The sequence below is a fragment of the Dendropsophus ebraccatus genome, chromosome 4 (assembly GCF_027789765.1).
Source record: "Dendropsophus ebraccatus isolate aDenEbr1 chromosome 4, aDenEbr1.pat, whole genome shotgun sequence".
Lineage (NCBI taxonomy): Eukaryota > Metazoa > Chordata > Amphibia > Anura > Hylidae > Dendropsophus > Dendropsophus ebraccatus.
Genome location: NC_091457.1, coordinates 103,071,268 through 103,086,638, shown reverse-complemented (window position 1 = coordinate 103,086,638; position 15,371 = coordinate 103,071,268). Strand labels below are relative to the sequence as shown.

General features: G+C 43.0%; 2 protein-coding genes across 2 annotated transcripts in view; both read right to left on the bottom strand.

The window, feature by feature from the left end:
* Positions 1–15,371, bottom strand: part of GNAI2 (G protein subunit alpha i2) — a 150,184-nt gene that overhangs the window by 89,625 nt on the left and 45,188 nt on the right. The window lies entirely within an intron of this gene.
* The window catches only part of SLC38A3 (solute carrier family 38 member 3), a 46,262-nt gene continuing 43,602 nt past the window's right edge, over positions 12,712–15,371 (bottom strand). Inside the window, exon 16 of the mRNA XM_069966532.1 lies at positions 12,712–15,331. Within this exon, the coding sequence (XP_069822633.1) occupies positions 15,227–15,331 (105 nt within the window). The 3' untranslated portion in view covers positions 12,712–15,226. The remainder of the gene's footprint in view (positions 15,332–15,371) is intronic.

Sequence of the window (15,371 nt, the reverse complement as noted above, 5' to 3'; positions counted from 1 at the left end):
ACAGTGTGGGGGCAAATTCAGTACATTATACAATGTGCCAAAAGGGAAGGGGGGGCCCACTCTTGAGGGCTGTGCACCGGGCCCACCAATGTATTAAAACGGCCCTGCTTCCAGTGAACAAGATATTTTTGAGAACTCTGGACCCAATGAGAAGGGAGCAGGGAGAGTAGAAGGCAACACGGGGTTAACATTCTTCTTTAACAACAATTTATGAAAAACATCGTGGATTTTCAAACTCTTAGGCAATTGCAATTAAAAAGAAACAGGATTAATGATTTTCACAATTACATAAGGACCGATGTGTTTTGGAGAGAGTTTACCAGAAGGGGCCCTCAATCTCAAATTTCTAGTAGAGAGTCATACCTAATCCCCAACCAAGTATTCTGGGCCAGATGTCTTTTGTCGGATTGTTTTTTAAAATTTTCTTGGGCTTTAAACTGGTTCTGAAGAGCCTGGGCCCAAACTGTGCACAGTTTTCTATAGATTTTTTCAGCAGATGGATTGATTGATTCAGCAGCATGTACTGATGAATATCTAGGAACAATTATTCACAAAATAACACACATTACCAAGTTATACAACTTTGTAATGTATGTTATTTATGTGAATGGCCCCCTTCACCGTGTTTCCCCCCACCCACGTTAGACCCGGAAGTGTGGTGCATTATACTCACCGCATCTCGTGTGGACCCCTGTCCGCCATCTTGTGACAATGACGTAGTCTTCGGGAGGCCGGCTGAACCGCTCCATCCGTCGCTCATGCCGGCCCCCCTCTGCCGCGTTATAACTGTGCTCTGCCACGATTGGCTGAGCACAGTTATGCTTAGCCAATCGCGGCTGAGCTGCTGATGACGCGGCAGAGGGGGGCCGGCATGAGGGACGGATGGAGCGGTTCGGCCGACCTCCCGAAGACTACGTCATTGTCCCAAGATGGTGGGCGGGGGTCGACACGAGATGTGGTGAGTATAATGCACCACACTTCCGGGCCTAGCATGGGTGGGGGGAAACATGGGGAAGGGGGCCATTCACATACATAACATACATTACAAAGTTGTATAACTTTGTAATGTGTGTTATTTTGTGAATAATTGTTTAGCGTCGCACTACCCCTTTAAACCCAAAATTACAGAAGAATGGAGACATCTTAAGAGATTGACTTTCTCGGGTTTTTAATGCAAACTCGGCTAAAGACAAGTACTCCCTCCACTTTTTCTGTGACCCTGCAACAAAACACCTCAAAAACTGATAGATTAACTCTTTCTGTTTGACCATTAGACTGCAGATGAGAAGCGGAAGTAAAAAACAAAGATATACCTAGACGACCACAGAATTCTTTCCAGAATTTCCATACGAATTGCACCCCTCTGTTGGATACAATATTTTCTGGGACTCCGTGCAGACCTAAAATATGGTTAATGAACAGAGAAGCTAAGGTACGAGCATTAGAAAGTTAACTAAAAGGAATGAGGTGACATATCTTAGAGAACCTGTCAATGATGACCCAAATCACCGGTTTCTCTTTGGAGGGTGGCAAATCGGTGATGAAATCCATAAAGATGTGGGTCCAAGGTCTAGCAGGCACTGGTAAGGGTTGAAGCAGACCCTCAGGGAGTCTGCGAGATACTGTACCTTGGACCTGGCACAGATCTCGCAAGCTTACACAAACAACCTAACATCTCTGGCCCAAGATGGCCACCAATAATGTCGTGATAAAAGGTACTTGATACCAGCAATTCCTGGATGACCTGCCAACACTGAGCAGTGTGTTTCTTCAAGAACTCTTATGGTCCTTTTACACGGAACGATTGATCGTTCGTTCTTTGCACGATAACGGTCGAATTCGAATACGTGTAAACGCAGCGAACGATCAAACAACGAGCAAAAAATCGTTCATTTTGATCTTTCAACATGTTCACAAATCATCGTTGATCGTTCGCAAAAAATTCGTTGATTGTACAGTGTAAAAATTCTTTCAACGATTTCCCCTATGTGTGAGAGGCTTAAACGATCGCAAAACGATCGCATAGCGAATTTTCCGTACGATGTATCGTTCCGTCTAAACGCTGATCGTTATAAAAAAAACATCGTTCATTCAAAATCGTTAATCGTGCGATCGGGCGAATTATCGCACCGTGTAAAAGTACCATTAGGGCCCTATTCCACCGGACGATTATCGTTTGCATAATCGTTAACGATTAACGATCTCAAACGACCGCTATTGCGAAAGACCTGAAAACGTTCACTCATTTCCATGGAACAATAATCGTTACTTATGATCGTAATTGGGATCGTTTTTCTTTGCTATTTATTCGCTATGGCGTTCGTATCTATTGCAAACGACCGAACGATGTCCTATTCAATGCAAACGATTTGCGAACGTTTTGTGAACGAGCAACGATAAAAATAGGTCCAGGTCTTATAAAGCGATCAACGATTTCTCGTTCGGTCGTTAATCGTTAACTGCATTTCAACCGAATGATTATAGTTTAGATTTGAACGATTTAACGATAATCTAAACGATTATCGTCCGGTGGAATAGGGCCCTTAGTCAAAGGTTAGGAGGAACAAAGATTTTGTTCTCAGGCATATTTCTAGGGGCCAGGGATTGGGCCTCTACAATCTGGCAGCCAGATCGGGCTGTAGTATGGCTACCACCACCCCGGGAGCAAGAATAGTCTCTGATTCTCCTGTGGGGACATTGCTGGTATCAAAAGTATGTGATAAAGTGTACGCTCTTACGTTTTTGGAAGCAGGTCTAAAGGTTATGTCAAAATGAAATCGTACAAAAAAGAGAGCCCACCTAGCCTGGCGAGGAGTAAGACGCTTGGCTTTATCTAGATACACCAGATTTTTGTGATCACTCAAACGTGTGAAGACCAGTCAGGAGAGAAAATTAAAATGCTGTCCAAGTAAACCACAAAAAAACGTCCAAGGTATTCACAAAACACATCATTAACCAAGTGTTGAAAGACTGCCGGTGCATTGCACAACCCGAAGGGCATAACAAGGCACTCGAAGTGCCCCTCGGGGGTGTTAAATCAATCGCACAATCGTATGGACGATGGGGGGGGGGGCAGTTTATCTACAGATTTTTAATTAAAAACATCAACAAAATCAGATATAAATTCAGGAAGTTCCGTCTACTTAGAAGAACACTCAGTTAAATTTAACGTTATGCAATGGGAGGCACACCCCGGCCCCCATTGAACGAGTTCCCTGTTAGACCAATCAAACACTGGGCTATGCTGTACCAATCAAGGTAACCCCAAAATAATGTCTGAGGACAAGTTGTCCATAACCAAAATCTCCAAAGACTCAAAATGAACAGACCCGACCCTTACCTCCAGATAGGGAGTGATATATTTTACCCTACCCTGAGCCGATGGGGTGAAGTCTGCTTCAGTAATACTCAGTGGGCACTTAAGCTGAAGTGGACATACCCCCAGACTGGACCAGAAACCAGAATTAGTAAAATTAGCGGATGCCCCAGAATCAACATGGGCAAACCCAGAAATTCATTTTTTTACCCAAAAATAGCAAAATAGGCACCATCAATTTATTCTTAATATCGAGTGGTACCTGTGCGTCTAAATGACCCCATCGAAAGTCATTCAGGGGCTGGAGTTTTCCAGCGGTGATCCAGGTCTGGAGGTGCACTCCCTAACACGATGTCCAGCCTTGCCACAGTATAGGCAAAGATTATGCTGTAGTCGCTGGGCCCGTCTGGTCTTAGCATCTGTTGCTCCAATTTGCATGGGTTCTTCTTATTAGTTATAGAGAAGAAGGACGGGATTTTAAAAAGTTTAGGGATTCCTCTCTCTCTCTACGTCTGTCCCGCATACGTCTTTCTACCCTTATGGCTAGAGTCATGGTCTCCTCCAAAGACTCGGGAGGGTAAGCCACTAATAAGTCCTTCAACTGGTCTGAAAGACCCACCCGGAACTGATACCACAGGGCAGAATCGTTCCAGGCGGATGGGATACACCACTGTCGGAACTCTGCACAGTAGTCTTCTACTGGTCTCTTTCCCTATCAATTGGCGTTCGGCCACCGCAGTCCTGTCGGGGTAATCATACAACAGCTCTAGAGCTGAAAAGAAATAATCAATAGAGCTCAACTCAATAGCATTTGGAGGTAAGGAAAATGCCCCCACCTGCAGTGGGCCTTGCAGAAGGGACATGATAATTCCCACCTTTTGAGTCTTGTCCCCAGAGGAGCGAGGACGTAGCCGAAAAAAATAACCTGCACCCCTCTCTGAAGGTCCGGAAATCCTTCCTATCTCCCTTAAATTTTTCAGGGAGTTAAACAGGTGGTTCTGGAGGAGAAGGAGTAGTCATAGTCGGTGTGCAGCCTCCTGTTCCTGGACTCATTCAGCAAAACTCTGAACCAGCATGTTTAGATTTTGCATCTGCTCTACCAGTGCTTTCATGGGATCCATGATACCAAAACCCCTGATGTATATTTTTTAGGGCTGGCTATTCTGTTACGGCTAGGGAGACAAGGGACGGTACAAGACAGTGGGCCCTGAAGCCCGACCCAACCAATATCCCTGCCTGCTTGCCACAGACGGCCCTCAACGGCCGTGGACAACCACTACAAGTGCGACACAAAACGTAGACAGACAAACAAACACACACAATAAAGGATAGTCAGCTAGCCAAGTCAAAACCAAACGGACAACATAGCACAAAATTGGAAAGAGAACGGATAGTCGGAGGTCAGGCAGGAGGCCAGAGAACAGGCAGAACAATAGCAAGGGTATTAGGACAGGGGAGCTGGGACTAGTATACACTAATAGCCAGCAATGAGATGCTGGCTATCACTACACTTTATACTGGATCAGGAGTCCAGACCAAAAGCTTATTGCTCCGGCCTCCTGAATCCAGCCACATTGCAGCTGAGGCACTACAGGCTGAATGGCAGAGCGATCTGTCACTCAGCCTGAGTGCACTGCCGCTCAGCTGCATGGCTGGCTGGCTGCGAGTGACGTGAGACCCGCGGCGTCCTCGGTTGCCAGGGACGCTGTCGGGTCTCCATGACGTCACTCGACTCTGGCAGGGGGGCGGAGATGCACTTCTGCTCTGGCTGCCGGAGTCGAGCCCAGAGAGGACATTGCAGGAGCGTGTCTAGGTAAGTTACAGACATTTCCGTCGATTATATTAAATTCAATGGTAAAATTGCTCTTTGTGCACACATTATAATTTTACACTTTTGATTCTTAAAAGCATCTTAAAGCATTAAATAAAACAGTCCTTTTGAGAGTTATAGATTTTTATGTAATAAACCTCTAATAAGATGGTGAAAAAAAAATGGCAAAAAGGTGAACATATGCAGTAGCTTTAAAGAATGATGATGTTGTGGATGTTGTGGAAACGGACTGGGACCAGTGGTCCTATGCTGGTCACAGTTGCTGTCATGCGAGTCAAACTGACTTCCACAGAATTATCCCACACTCCATGGTTGACACAGTAATAAGGATGATGTATGGAGAAGTATTTTTCCTCCATCTGAGAGTCACTAACCAGCAGTACTGGAGCCTTTCCCAACTCCAGACAGCGTTTTTGTCCAGGCCAGAAGCCAACTAAAGTCAGTCAGTAGAAATGTCTTTGAGAGCTTTTCTATTAGGTATCTATCTGTGCCCCCTTATAGTAGTTAGGCCCTTATGTACTCTCATATAGTAGATAGGTCTCTCTGTAGCCCATATAGTAGTTAGGTTTCTCTGTGCATCTATAGTAGAAGACAATGGCTCTTTGCTCTGTAAATCAAAGCGTTGCATTTTACTTTTAATGTTAAAAGGGCTGGGTGTAGCAGCTGGTAGGTGGGTGAGTGGGAATCCCCCAAACATATAGTAAGCCCAGACATACAGCTAATGTCATTTAGAACTTCAGCATAAAGAACAAAGAGTCCTGGAAGTGAGGATATGGACCCCAAAGAGTCCTGATGTCAACATCAAGTCTCTCTGAGATTACAGGAAGAGGCAGAGGGATCTGAGAAGCCCACATCCACAGAAGATCTGTGGTCAGTTCTTCAAGATGTTTCGAACAACCTTCCTGCTGAGTTCCTTTAACAAGGTATGGAAGTACCTTGAAGAATTGATGCTTCTTAGAAGGTAAATGGATTTAGATTCATCCTCTCTTCAATCAATTTGAATTTTGTTAATTGTTAAAAAATAACCTTTGAACACTTTTATTTTCTTACTTTACAGCATTTTGCTCAGTACTGTATGTGCAGTTGGTATTAATTATACATCTTGTATATAGTGCTATGGCTCATTCAGGTGTTACCAGGGCATCTTATAGTATCTACTTGTATACATATGTTCTTGTATACAGTGGTGTGTGACCATGCTGGTATAACATCTTCCCTTTCATCAGATATACATCTTTTCTTATTTAGTGGTATGGGCCATGCTATTATAACCTGGGCATCTTTTGGTATATAATTATATAAGGACGGTTGGTATGTAGTGCTATAGCGATATCTCTTGTAACATTGCAGCAGTGCAAAGAGTTTTCTTTAAACTGTAGATGGCAGCAGCATTATGTAGAAATGTATCAGCCATGTTGAAAGAAGTGACAATTTGTCCTTAGACTGCTGCAAAATATAACTCACAGACAGTTTGGACTGCAAACGATAGCTGCTAGAGGAGGGTTGTCCTCCCAAAATGTGAACAAGAAGGATTCTATTCAATGACAGCATACAGAGATGGAATAAAACACTCCTCCTCTTTTTTTCAGGTGGCAGTCAGAGTACTGTGCTCACTCATCTGCTTCAGTCCATTCTCCCTGGCATGGCGTTCCTGTCCCCTCTTTTGCTCTAGTGCTATTGATACAGAGCAGGGTCTCACCCTTTCCCTCTCATACTTGTGTACAATATATTCTTATTAGAATATGCAATATATAGGGGGAAGCTTCATATCAGTATAGCTGTGTCTGGTTGCCGCACACAGTAGCTTCCCCCATGTTTTATATATTCTGTAATCAAATACAGTTCCTTGGGGAGGAGACCCTTCTCTATATGAATAAAGTGGTGCTGGATCAGAGCGGGAGGCCAGGAATTACAGGGTTCGGACAGCCTTGCAGTTGCAGAGGGACCACTTACTGCTGGCACTCAACATAAAATAATGTGTAAATAAAAATATATATATTTGTTTCAATAAAGTTGTATTACAAATTAATATAAATTTATAAAAGCTATGTTAAAAAAAAAAAGAAAAAAAATACTCTGGGGTACCCCTTTAATACTTCAAAACAATTTAGCTTTACCTTGCTGGATCGAGTTGCACTATCTACCACCGTGTTAGTATTCTGGATAGAATGGTGTGGGTGCCGCTGGCTTCCTTGTGCTTGTGTCCATGCCACCATGCTATTGGGTTTGAGTGTCTGAACACCTTGCCCATGCATAGCTGCCTCTAATATCCAGTACATCATTGTAGTTTGGTGTGGGCACATTATGGCCATTCTTTTTTATATGTACAGTAGTCACAAGTATGTATAAATCATCCATAAACCCAAGCTCACAGGGACAGCCTCAGCCCAAACAGAAAATGTGTTGGCCATTTTCACACGGGCAAAAATTTTTTACATCTTGTTTCCTTTAGGTGGAAAATGATGTCAGGACAATGTGCAAAAATTTTTTAAGCAAATTTTATTAGAGTTAGATTTTCTGTGCATTGCAGCAGCTCATTTAGCAGTCCTTTCATTGACAGGAAGAAAATCTCTGTAGATCAAGCCATGGGGATCATTCGTTCACTCTAAGGGTACTATTCCATGGGCCGAGCAGGGCCCGATCAATGATGTAAACGAGCGCCGATGACATCGTTACCGATGTCCTTGCAGCCCTTGTTTCTTACATTACCTGTCCAGGCGCAGGTCTTCCCCTTCTTCTGGTCCGGCGCCGCAGCGGCGGTGGAGCGGCCTGTCTGAGCTGACAGACCTCTCAGCCAATCACTGGCCGCGGCGGTCCCGGCCTGTGATTGGCTGAGCGATCTGTCAGCTCAGACCGGGAGAAGGAGAAGACCTGCGCCTGGACAGGTAATGTATGATGTTTTGAAATTGTCGGTCGCCCGCCGCGCACCGCTATTCCATGTAGCGATGCGCGGGTGGCGACCGATGATTTTAGGTTTGAACCTAAATAAACGATCAGCCGATGACACAATCATCGGCTGATCGTTCTCTCTATTCCATGGAGCGATAATCGGCCGTGGAATAAGCCCCTAAGGCTATGGTTTTTCTGGGTTTCTTTTTTCTCAAAATGACATCCGTCATTTTTTAGTTTTGGGCACCCGTCATTACAGTGACAGCTGTTGGTACATTATTCTAGTTCAGGCTCTTTTGGGTGTGGTTCTTATTTGAAGGTCCATTGAATTTAGTAGTAAAGTAGGTGAAAGATGAGTGAAAAAGAAATGTGTGTGAACAACTAAAAATAATGTCCTTATACACCTACAAACAAATACTGTATCCAGATGTAATATAATCACAAAAAGATATTTTATTGATCACGAACAAAAATAAATATAAAAATGCTATAAAATCGCAAAATGAATCAGAACAGATGATTACAGAAAACACATGGGTAAAGTGCATATACTAAAGTGCCGGCATATTACAAGAATGTGCAAAAATGCAAGTGCTACAAATAAAGTGCCAGGCATAATAAATAGTTAAGTCTACATATTCATCAGGGGTTCATTGCAGTAAACAACATATACCAAATAATCATAAACCAATGTCATAAGGAACACCGCTACTGAGACATTACCTAAGGTGCTGGTTCACACAATACCCATGAGGTGCGCCCCGACGCACGTTTCGGTAACACGCCTTTCTCGAGGGGTCCTTATGACATTGGTTTATGATTATTTGGTTTATGTTGTTTACTGCAATGAACCCCTGCTGAATATGTAGACTTAACTATTTATTGTGCCTGGCACTTTATTTGTAGCACTTTCTTTATTCTGTAGCATTTTCTTTATTTTTGCACATTCTTGTTATATGCCGGCACTTTAGTATATGCACTTTACCCATGTGTTTTCTGTAATCATCTGTTCTGATTCATTTTGCGATTTTATTGCATTTTTATATTTATTTTTGTTCGTGATCAATAAAATATCTTTTTGTGATTATATTACATCTGGATACAGTATTTCTTTGTAGGTGTATATGTATCGTTTTGCTGTTGTAGCACCCAGTAGGATATCCCCATATGTATTACATTTGCACTTGCTTTATGCTTTATCGGGGTAGAATATCGGCTATTACATTTTTTGTTTGATAAAAATAATGTCCATTGTTTGCAAAACAACATCCACGAACAATTGTCAGGAACATTAATTTGACATTTGTGCAAACAATGTCTGCCATTTAATACACTATGGAGGAACATTTATTATCATTGCGCCCCTGACGTACGCCAGGGAGAAGGTGCAGATTCGCCCCTTCTCCCTGACGTATACCTGCCGTATCCCCTGCTGGCCTGAAGGGCAGGCAGGGAGGGCACCGCAAGGATGGAAGCAGGTGTAGACTTGTTGCGCAGAGCCTACGCTGGGCGCAGTGCCAGCCGGGTTTAATATGAGGGGTGCACCTCTTAGTAAATCCAGCTTGGGAAGGGTCAGGGCTTAATTTAAGACAGGTGTACTCATTTGCCGGTCTTCATAAATGTTTCCCAGTATGTATTGGGCTGCCGTCATTCCATTGACTTCAATCATAATTGGGTAATAACAAACATAATTTTTTTTTTTAAAAGCAGGCGCCTTTTCTCTTTTTTTTTTTTTACACAGTGTGAACATAGCCTTGGACTAATTTTCTCTATTGATTTTCAATCTAACAGTTTTTGGGGGTCTCTCTAAAAAGTGAAAATCTTTCTTTCATGGTCAGTTTAAATTTCCAAACAGGGCAAGAAGACAAGATAACGGTGAGAATTATTCTTTAGGAGAAATTCCTAGTGAGAAGGAAATATTCACCAAACAGGCAGAAACCCTTCAGCTTCTGAAAGCTGAAATTTTAAGTCTAGTGTCTAACCAGTGAAAAAAAGACTGCAACTTTTCTGTCTTCAGTGTCAAAGATCAATAAGAGTGCCCTCTAAAAAAAAAAAAAAGTCAGAAAAACCGCCAATGCGTTTCTTCCATGCATTTCCATATTTTCTGCAGTTTGTTACTTTATGCCTATGTTCCCACAGTGTAAAAACAAGTGTAAACGTACGTTGTTCAACGTTTCCTACGGACAACATTAATGAACATGTTCATAGCCTTTGTGTGAATGATCTTTTTTGTGGTTTAGGTGTTTTTGTGTGGTGAACTTTTTTTTTAACTCTAGGCCATCACATGACCTAGCTGCTGGGCCACAAAAGGTGACAAATACGTCAGAAAAAAAACGCAGACAGCAATGGCGTTTTTTTGCCAAAAAAAAAAAAAAAATACGCCACACCCTCAGCATGTTGTATTTTGGGAAAACTGTCACAGACCCTTAAAAACACCAGAAAGGAAAGAAAAATCCCACACCAAGAAAGCCCTGTGTGTCTAAGGCATATCATAAACTTACATTGACTTCCAGCTAACATCTGGCCGCTGGCGTTTTTTGCAACAGAAAACAAAAAAGTCATGTCGTTTTTTTACAATTTTATGGCAGTGTGAAGCCAGTCTAAAAGAGCACTGTTTTTTGGACTCAAGATAGCATTAAACTTGTACCTGCCAGGAGGTTCCTTCCCAATCCAGAAATAGCTTCTGGAAAAATTTGCAGTTCAAAGATTGTGTATGAAAGCACTTAAAAGAGAGGCTATAATAGAGATCTGTTCTAAAGTATTCCTCATTCCCAGACCAGGAAACAGTGGAGAATGGTATTAGATTTCAGATATCAGAATAAATGTATCCATCAGTATGATCTTTCCATGGGAACATTTATGAGAGGTCTGACCAGGGTGTATGTCAGGGAGAAGGCGCAGATTTACCCCTTCTCCCTGGCGTACACCTGTCGTATCCCCTGCTTGCCCAATGGGTGGGCAGGGGGGTGCTACAAAGCATGGAGGAGGCTTGGCCTCCTCTCGCCCCTCATTTATCATGGTTTACGCCTGCCTGCAGGCGTAAATCATGATCTAAATCAGGTGTAGATCTACAAAGCAAGGTGGATTGTCTAAGGACAATAGGGTTATTTATTTCAGTATTAAGATGACTGCCTAGTGAAGGCCAGCTTGGCAGAGATCCATCTGCACAATGTTCTAAGATTTAGTTGGGATGGGAGACATCCCAGAGGAAACAATTTCTGGAATGTTTGTTAGATACCCAACAATTGATGATTTCCCTCTTTTTTAGAGAGGTTGTGTTGTGTGGAGAAGGCAGCTTGCATTTTTAACCAAGTCAGATGCTCACCAATACAACAGCTAGTAGCCTGGAATCACACAGCGCTGCAGACTGTCATAAAGGCCTTTTTACATTTCCACTGTACAATTCAGTTATTAACTATTTGATGACTGTTGAGTACGGCAACATTATCTGAACCCCAATGCTATGTATATGTACTACTCTGTGTTATACTTTCTGTTAAGCTTGAGAAAGGCACTGATAGACTAGTGTGCCGAAACGCGTCGCTTTTTTAATAAACTCATCTTAGTATTTCACTTGGCTTGGTGAGTTACATCCATTGGTAGCCGGCTGCATACGGCTTACTAACCACCTAGCTTGAATACCTGCGCTATGCTGTTGGAAGGATCGCTTGTGGGCCCTATAGTCCTCTAAGGACCTTACTTCTTCTTCCAGGGCTCAATAGGGCAACTTCTCCAGATGCCGGGAGTCAAATGCAGAGTGTTTGAGTTTGGAGAACGTTGCTGAATCCGAATAGTTTGGCCACTCTTTGTGATTAATTGATGCAGGGGCTGATCCCCAGTGTGCAAAGTCCTGGCCTGACCAGATCGAGACAACAATATTTAATAATGTGAGGCTGTACATATGGAGACTGTGCTGGGCAACTTGGACATGGATTATTCCTACTGCATGGGGCTAATCCAAATCCAACTTTCTGGCCAAATGTATGGCATACAAGTTTACTGCTGGAAAAATCTGTCATGTAAATGTAGCCTGAATGAAAGAGAATTCATGGTGAGTAGAAATGACATGTTGCGGCACTGCTATTAAAAAAGGTTATTAAAACAGGTTATTTAGAACAGATTGTCAGCTTAGTAGGTGACATTCTGCTCCCCAGTTATTAATCATTAGTGAATCTGCTGCTTATCTCATTATTAGGAAACACCACAAACGTCAGGTCAATGATATGAAGGACGGGTCAGAGGCCAGAGTGAGGGATTGTGGGAAATATGACTGGGGACAGTGTGGGGGACATGGACACTGCCAGCCATATATTAACATTGTCATTCTGTGTGGAAATGTTTCTCTTATCATACATTGCTACATAGTGTCACTTGGCAAAGACATTGCTGCAACTTCCCATATGTCCCCATAACCCACTGTGTACCGATGGGATCCATATCAGCACAAAACCCTATATGCTTAAGAATCAATATTTGCCCAATATCTATATATATTCTTGGCATCATCCACGCCTGCCTTCACCCTCCCTATACTGAATAATATAAAGAATGTGAATGGGACCTACTGTTCATACTATGGTGACAGCATGCCGGGGGTCTTATTCCCCTGTAACTCCAGGTCCTGACATTTTAGTAAGCCACAGAGGACTCAGCAGTAACACAGCCAGACACTGCAGATGGTGTTATATTTTATTTTCACATAGAAAGATTCAATAAATTCTCTGGTAGAAAGTGTTCCCTTCTCCTTAAAATACTAACATCATAATTTAGAATGTTATCAGTGACGTTTACAGACGCCCCTCCCTTGTCCAACCTTTGAGAACAGGCCGGGGAGGTGCCTAATAATCTACTATATATTAATACAAAGTAGTTACAAAATGTAAAAATAAGCACAAAATATTAAATTACAGTTTACAAAGTCTCGTAGTGATGAGGTCATCAGTAAGCGCCCACCTTGGAGTGGATGCAGGTCACACCGCGCTCGGTCACATGACTTGGCAGCAAGCATAGCCCCTCTTACTATGATGCAGAGAGGTGACTCTCTCAAGCCTTTATTTATCATTAAAACTAATGCAAGTTGTCACAACCCCGCCCCTTTTGCTAACCACTTGTTAATTCTCCTGTGCGGAGTCCTGACCTGGTTAACGGTGGATAAAATTCAAGGGCAACTCCATCCAATCAGTTTGTTCCATTGTACAAGTTTCTGGCTAGAGTATGGGAGTTCTGTGTGGTCAGGTTATTATATTTGTCCTAAAAACCCACACTGTTATTGTCTGCTGGGTTGAGGTGAACAATAAACATAATACATTTGGAGAGGAATCAGAAAAAGATCATAATGGGAGCTGGCATACGTTATAGCCCAAAGCACAGATTTAGTGGGTATTCTGTTCCTGTTGAAGTTCTTTTGTTTGGTATATGTGTGGATTTGCTCTAAAACCACACCACAGAATCTATGGTGAAGAACCCCTATTGTCCATAGAATACCCTCACAGTTAGAGAAGAAGCCAACAGTAAAGAAGAGTTATAAGAAGTGCAGCTAATATCATTAATACATGGATGGACATGGATGTTCTCAGCAGTCGAGATATGTGACATAAAGTAGTGATTGGGTGGGGTAGTGGGGGATTTCTATACTACTTGTCACTCCATTTAGCAACATTACAGCCTGAAATAGCTGATAATGGATAACAATGGATTTTATTCACCTGTCTCCTTTTTACATGTAATGTTGCACACCATAAATACGTTCTGACAATGGGTCGTCATCTTTGAGGATAAAGTTCTCCTTGTGTGCTTTTATTTCTTGCAGCGCTGTATGTACCCCTGTGTAGCTAGTCATGCGCAATCTTTCGAAATCCAGGGTGCCTGGAAGGTGGTTGTGTGTGACATTGGCGTCAAATTACATGACATGTTTGTTGATGGTTATCAGTGTGTTTCAGAGAATCCATGGGATTGGCTGCATGACGAATCATCCTCCCCTCCCCTCTGTCTGCAGGATAACTACACTTTTTTTAACTACACAGATTTTTGCTAACTTCAGCTCCCCTACCCAGGCACTGAAAGGGTTACTAGATTTTGGCTTTCAGGCTGGCACATGTTTGGCTCCTGTCAAGCTGCCCTGGTCTCCTTCCACTCACAGGAACTTCTATGGAATATAAAATAGTTTCCGATTGTTCTGCTGAGCTTTATTGAAGAGGCGCAGATCACGGATTGTCCCAGAGTGGGAATGAAACACAGAAACCCCTACGAGGCTGTCAGCGACCACAGACGTGACTGGATTTCATACATACTGCCTTTTGTCTACCATGAAATGCCCAGCAGCACCCTTTTCAACTCCCTCCCCAGAGCTCACCCACCTCTGCAGGGTGTCTTGGGATAATTTCCTCCTAGCCTCCTACATACTAGGTCCCCTCCACTATATGAGAACTCTCCCCCCCCCCCATACATACAAACAAACCCAACAACTATAAGGCAATTCATGGAGACTTTGGTTCACTTGACCCTTGTGCCGGGCTCCATCAGATCTGGGGCTCCATTCATCTGTCATGGACCAGGGTCTATGTGGTTTTTGGCTATGAATGTCTGGGTGATGACATCATATGATCCTCCTCACCCCAGCATGTTATATCCATCATCTTCCAAGATGTTTTGTTATTATTCCCTGTGCAATCCCCTCTTACATTTATTTAGCCTCCCTCCCAGAGGTGAAAGTCTTTATTCTGGGAAGACTCTCTCTATAGACCACCAGAAACCCATAATAACAAGCCCTCATCTAGGCTTGGCTACCTGGTCACCAATGGATCCATCATATGTGGAAGAATTATGCTGAAACTAAGTGAAAACATGACTGCCCCTGCATCACCATCACACAGCAAGTGTGGGTAATGAGCTGGACGGAGGGCCTATCATCCTAGAGGATATCTCTCCCCATTGCTGGCTTATGGTAAATCAGATATTGGGTGAATATGTTGATTTCATTATATAAATATTTCTCTCCTAACTTCTTTGTGTGCAGAACGGGATAGAATATTTCCCATCATGGACAGTGGAATCCCCTCCCAGAGCACAAAAATTGAAGAAAACTGAAGCTTCCCGTCCTGTCTGATGTCCCAGCAGCGTAATGACTGTGCATTGTTAAGTCCTGGGGTTTATGAGGGGTGCAAGATGTCAGGTGGTCTACAGGTAGGGGGTTAGTGACTTCCACTGCTTTTACCCCCACCAGTTGCCCAGTCGATGATAATAAAACTGAGACTCATGATCATGAAAAGAACTCCAAGGCCAGCAAAGCAGGCAGCCTGTAAAGACAACAGAATTGTTAGGGCTGCCTCGTCCTGA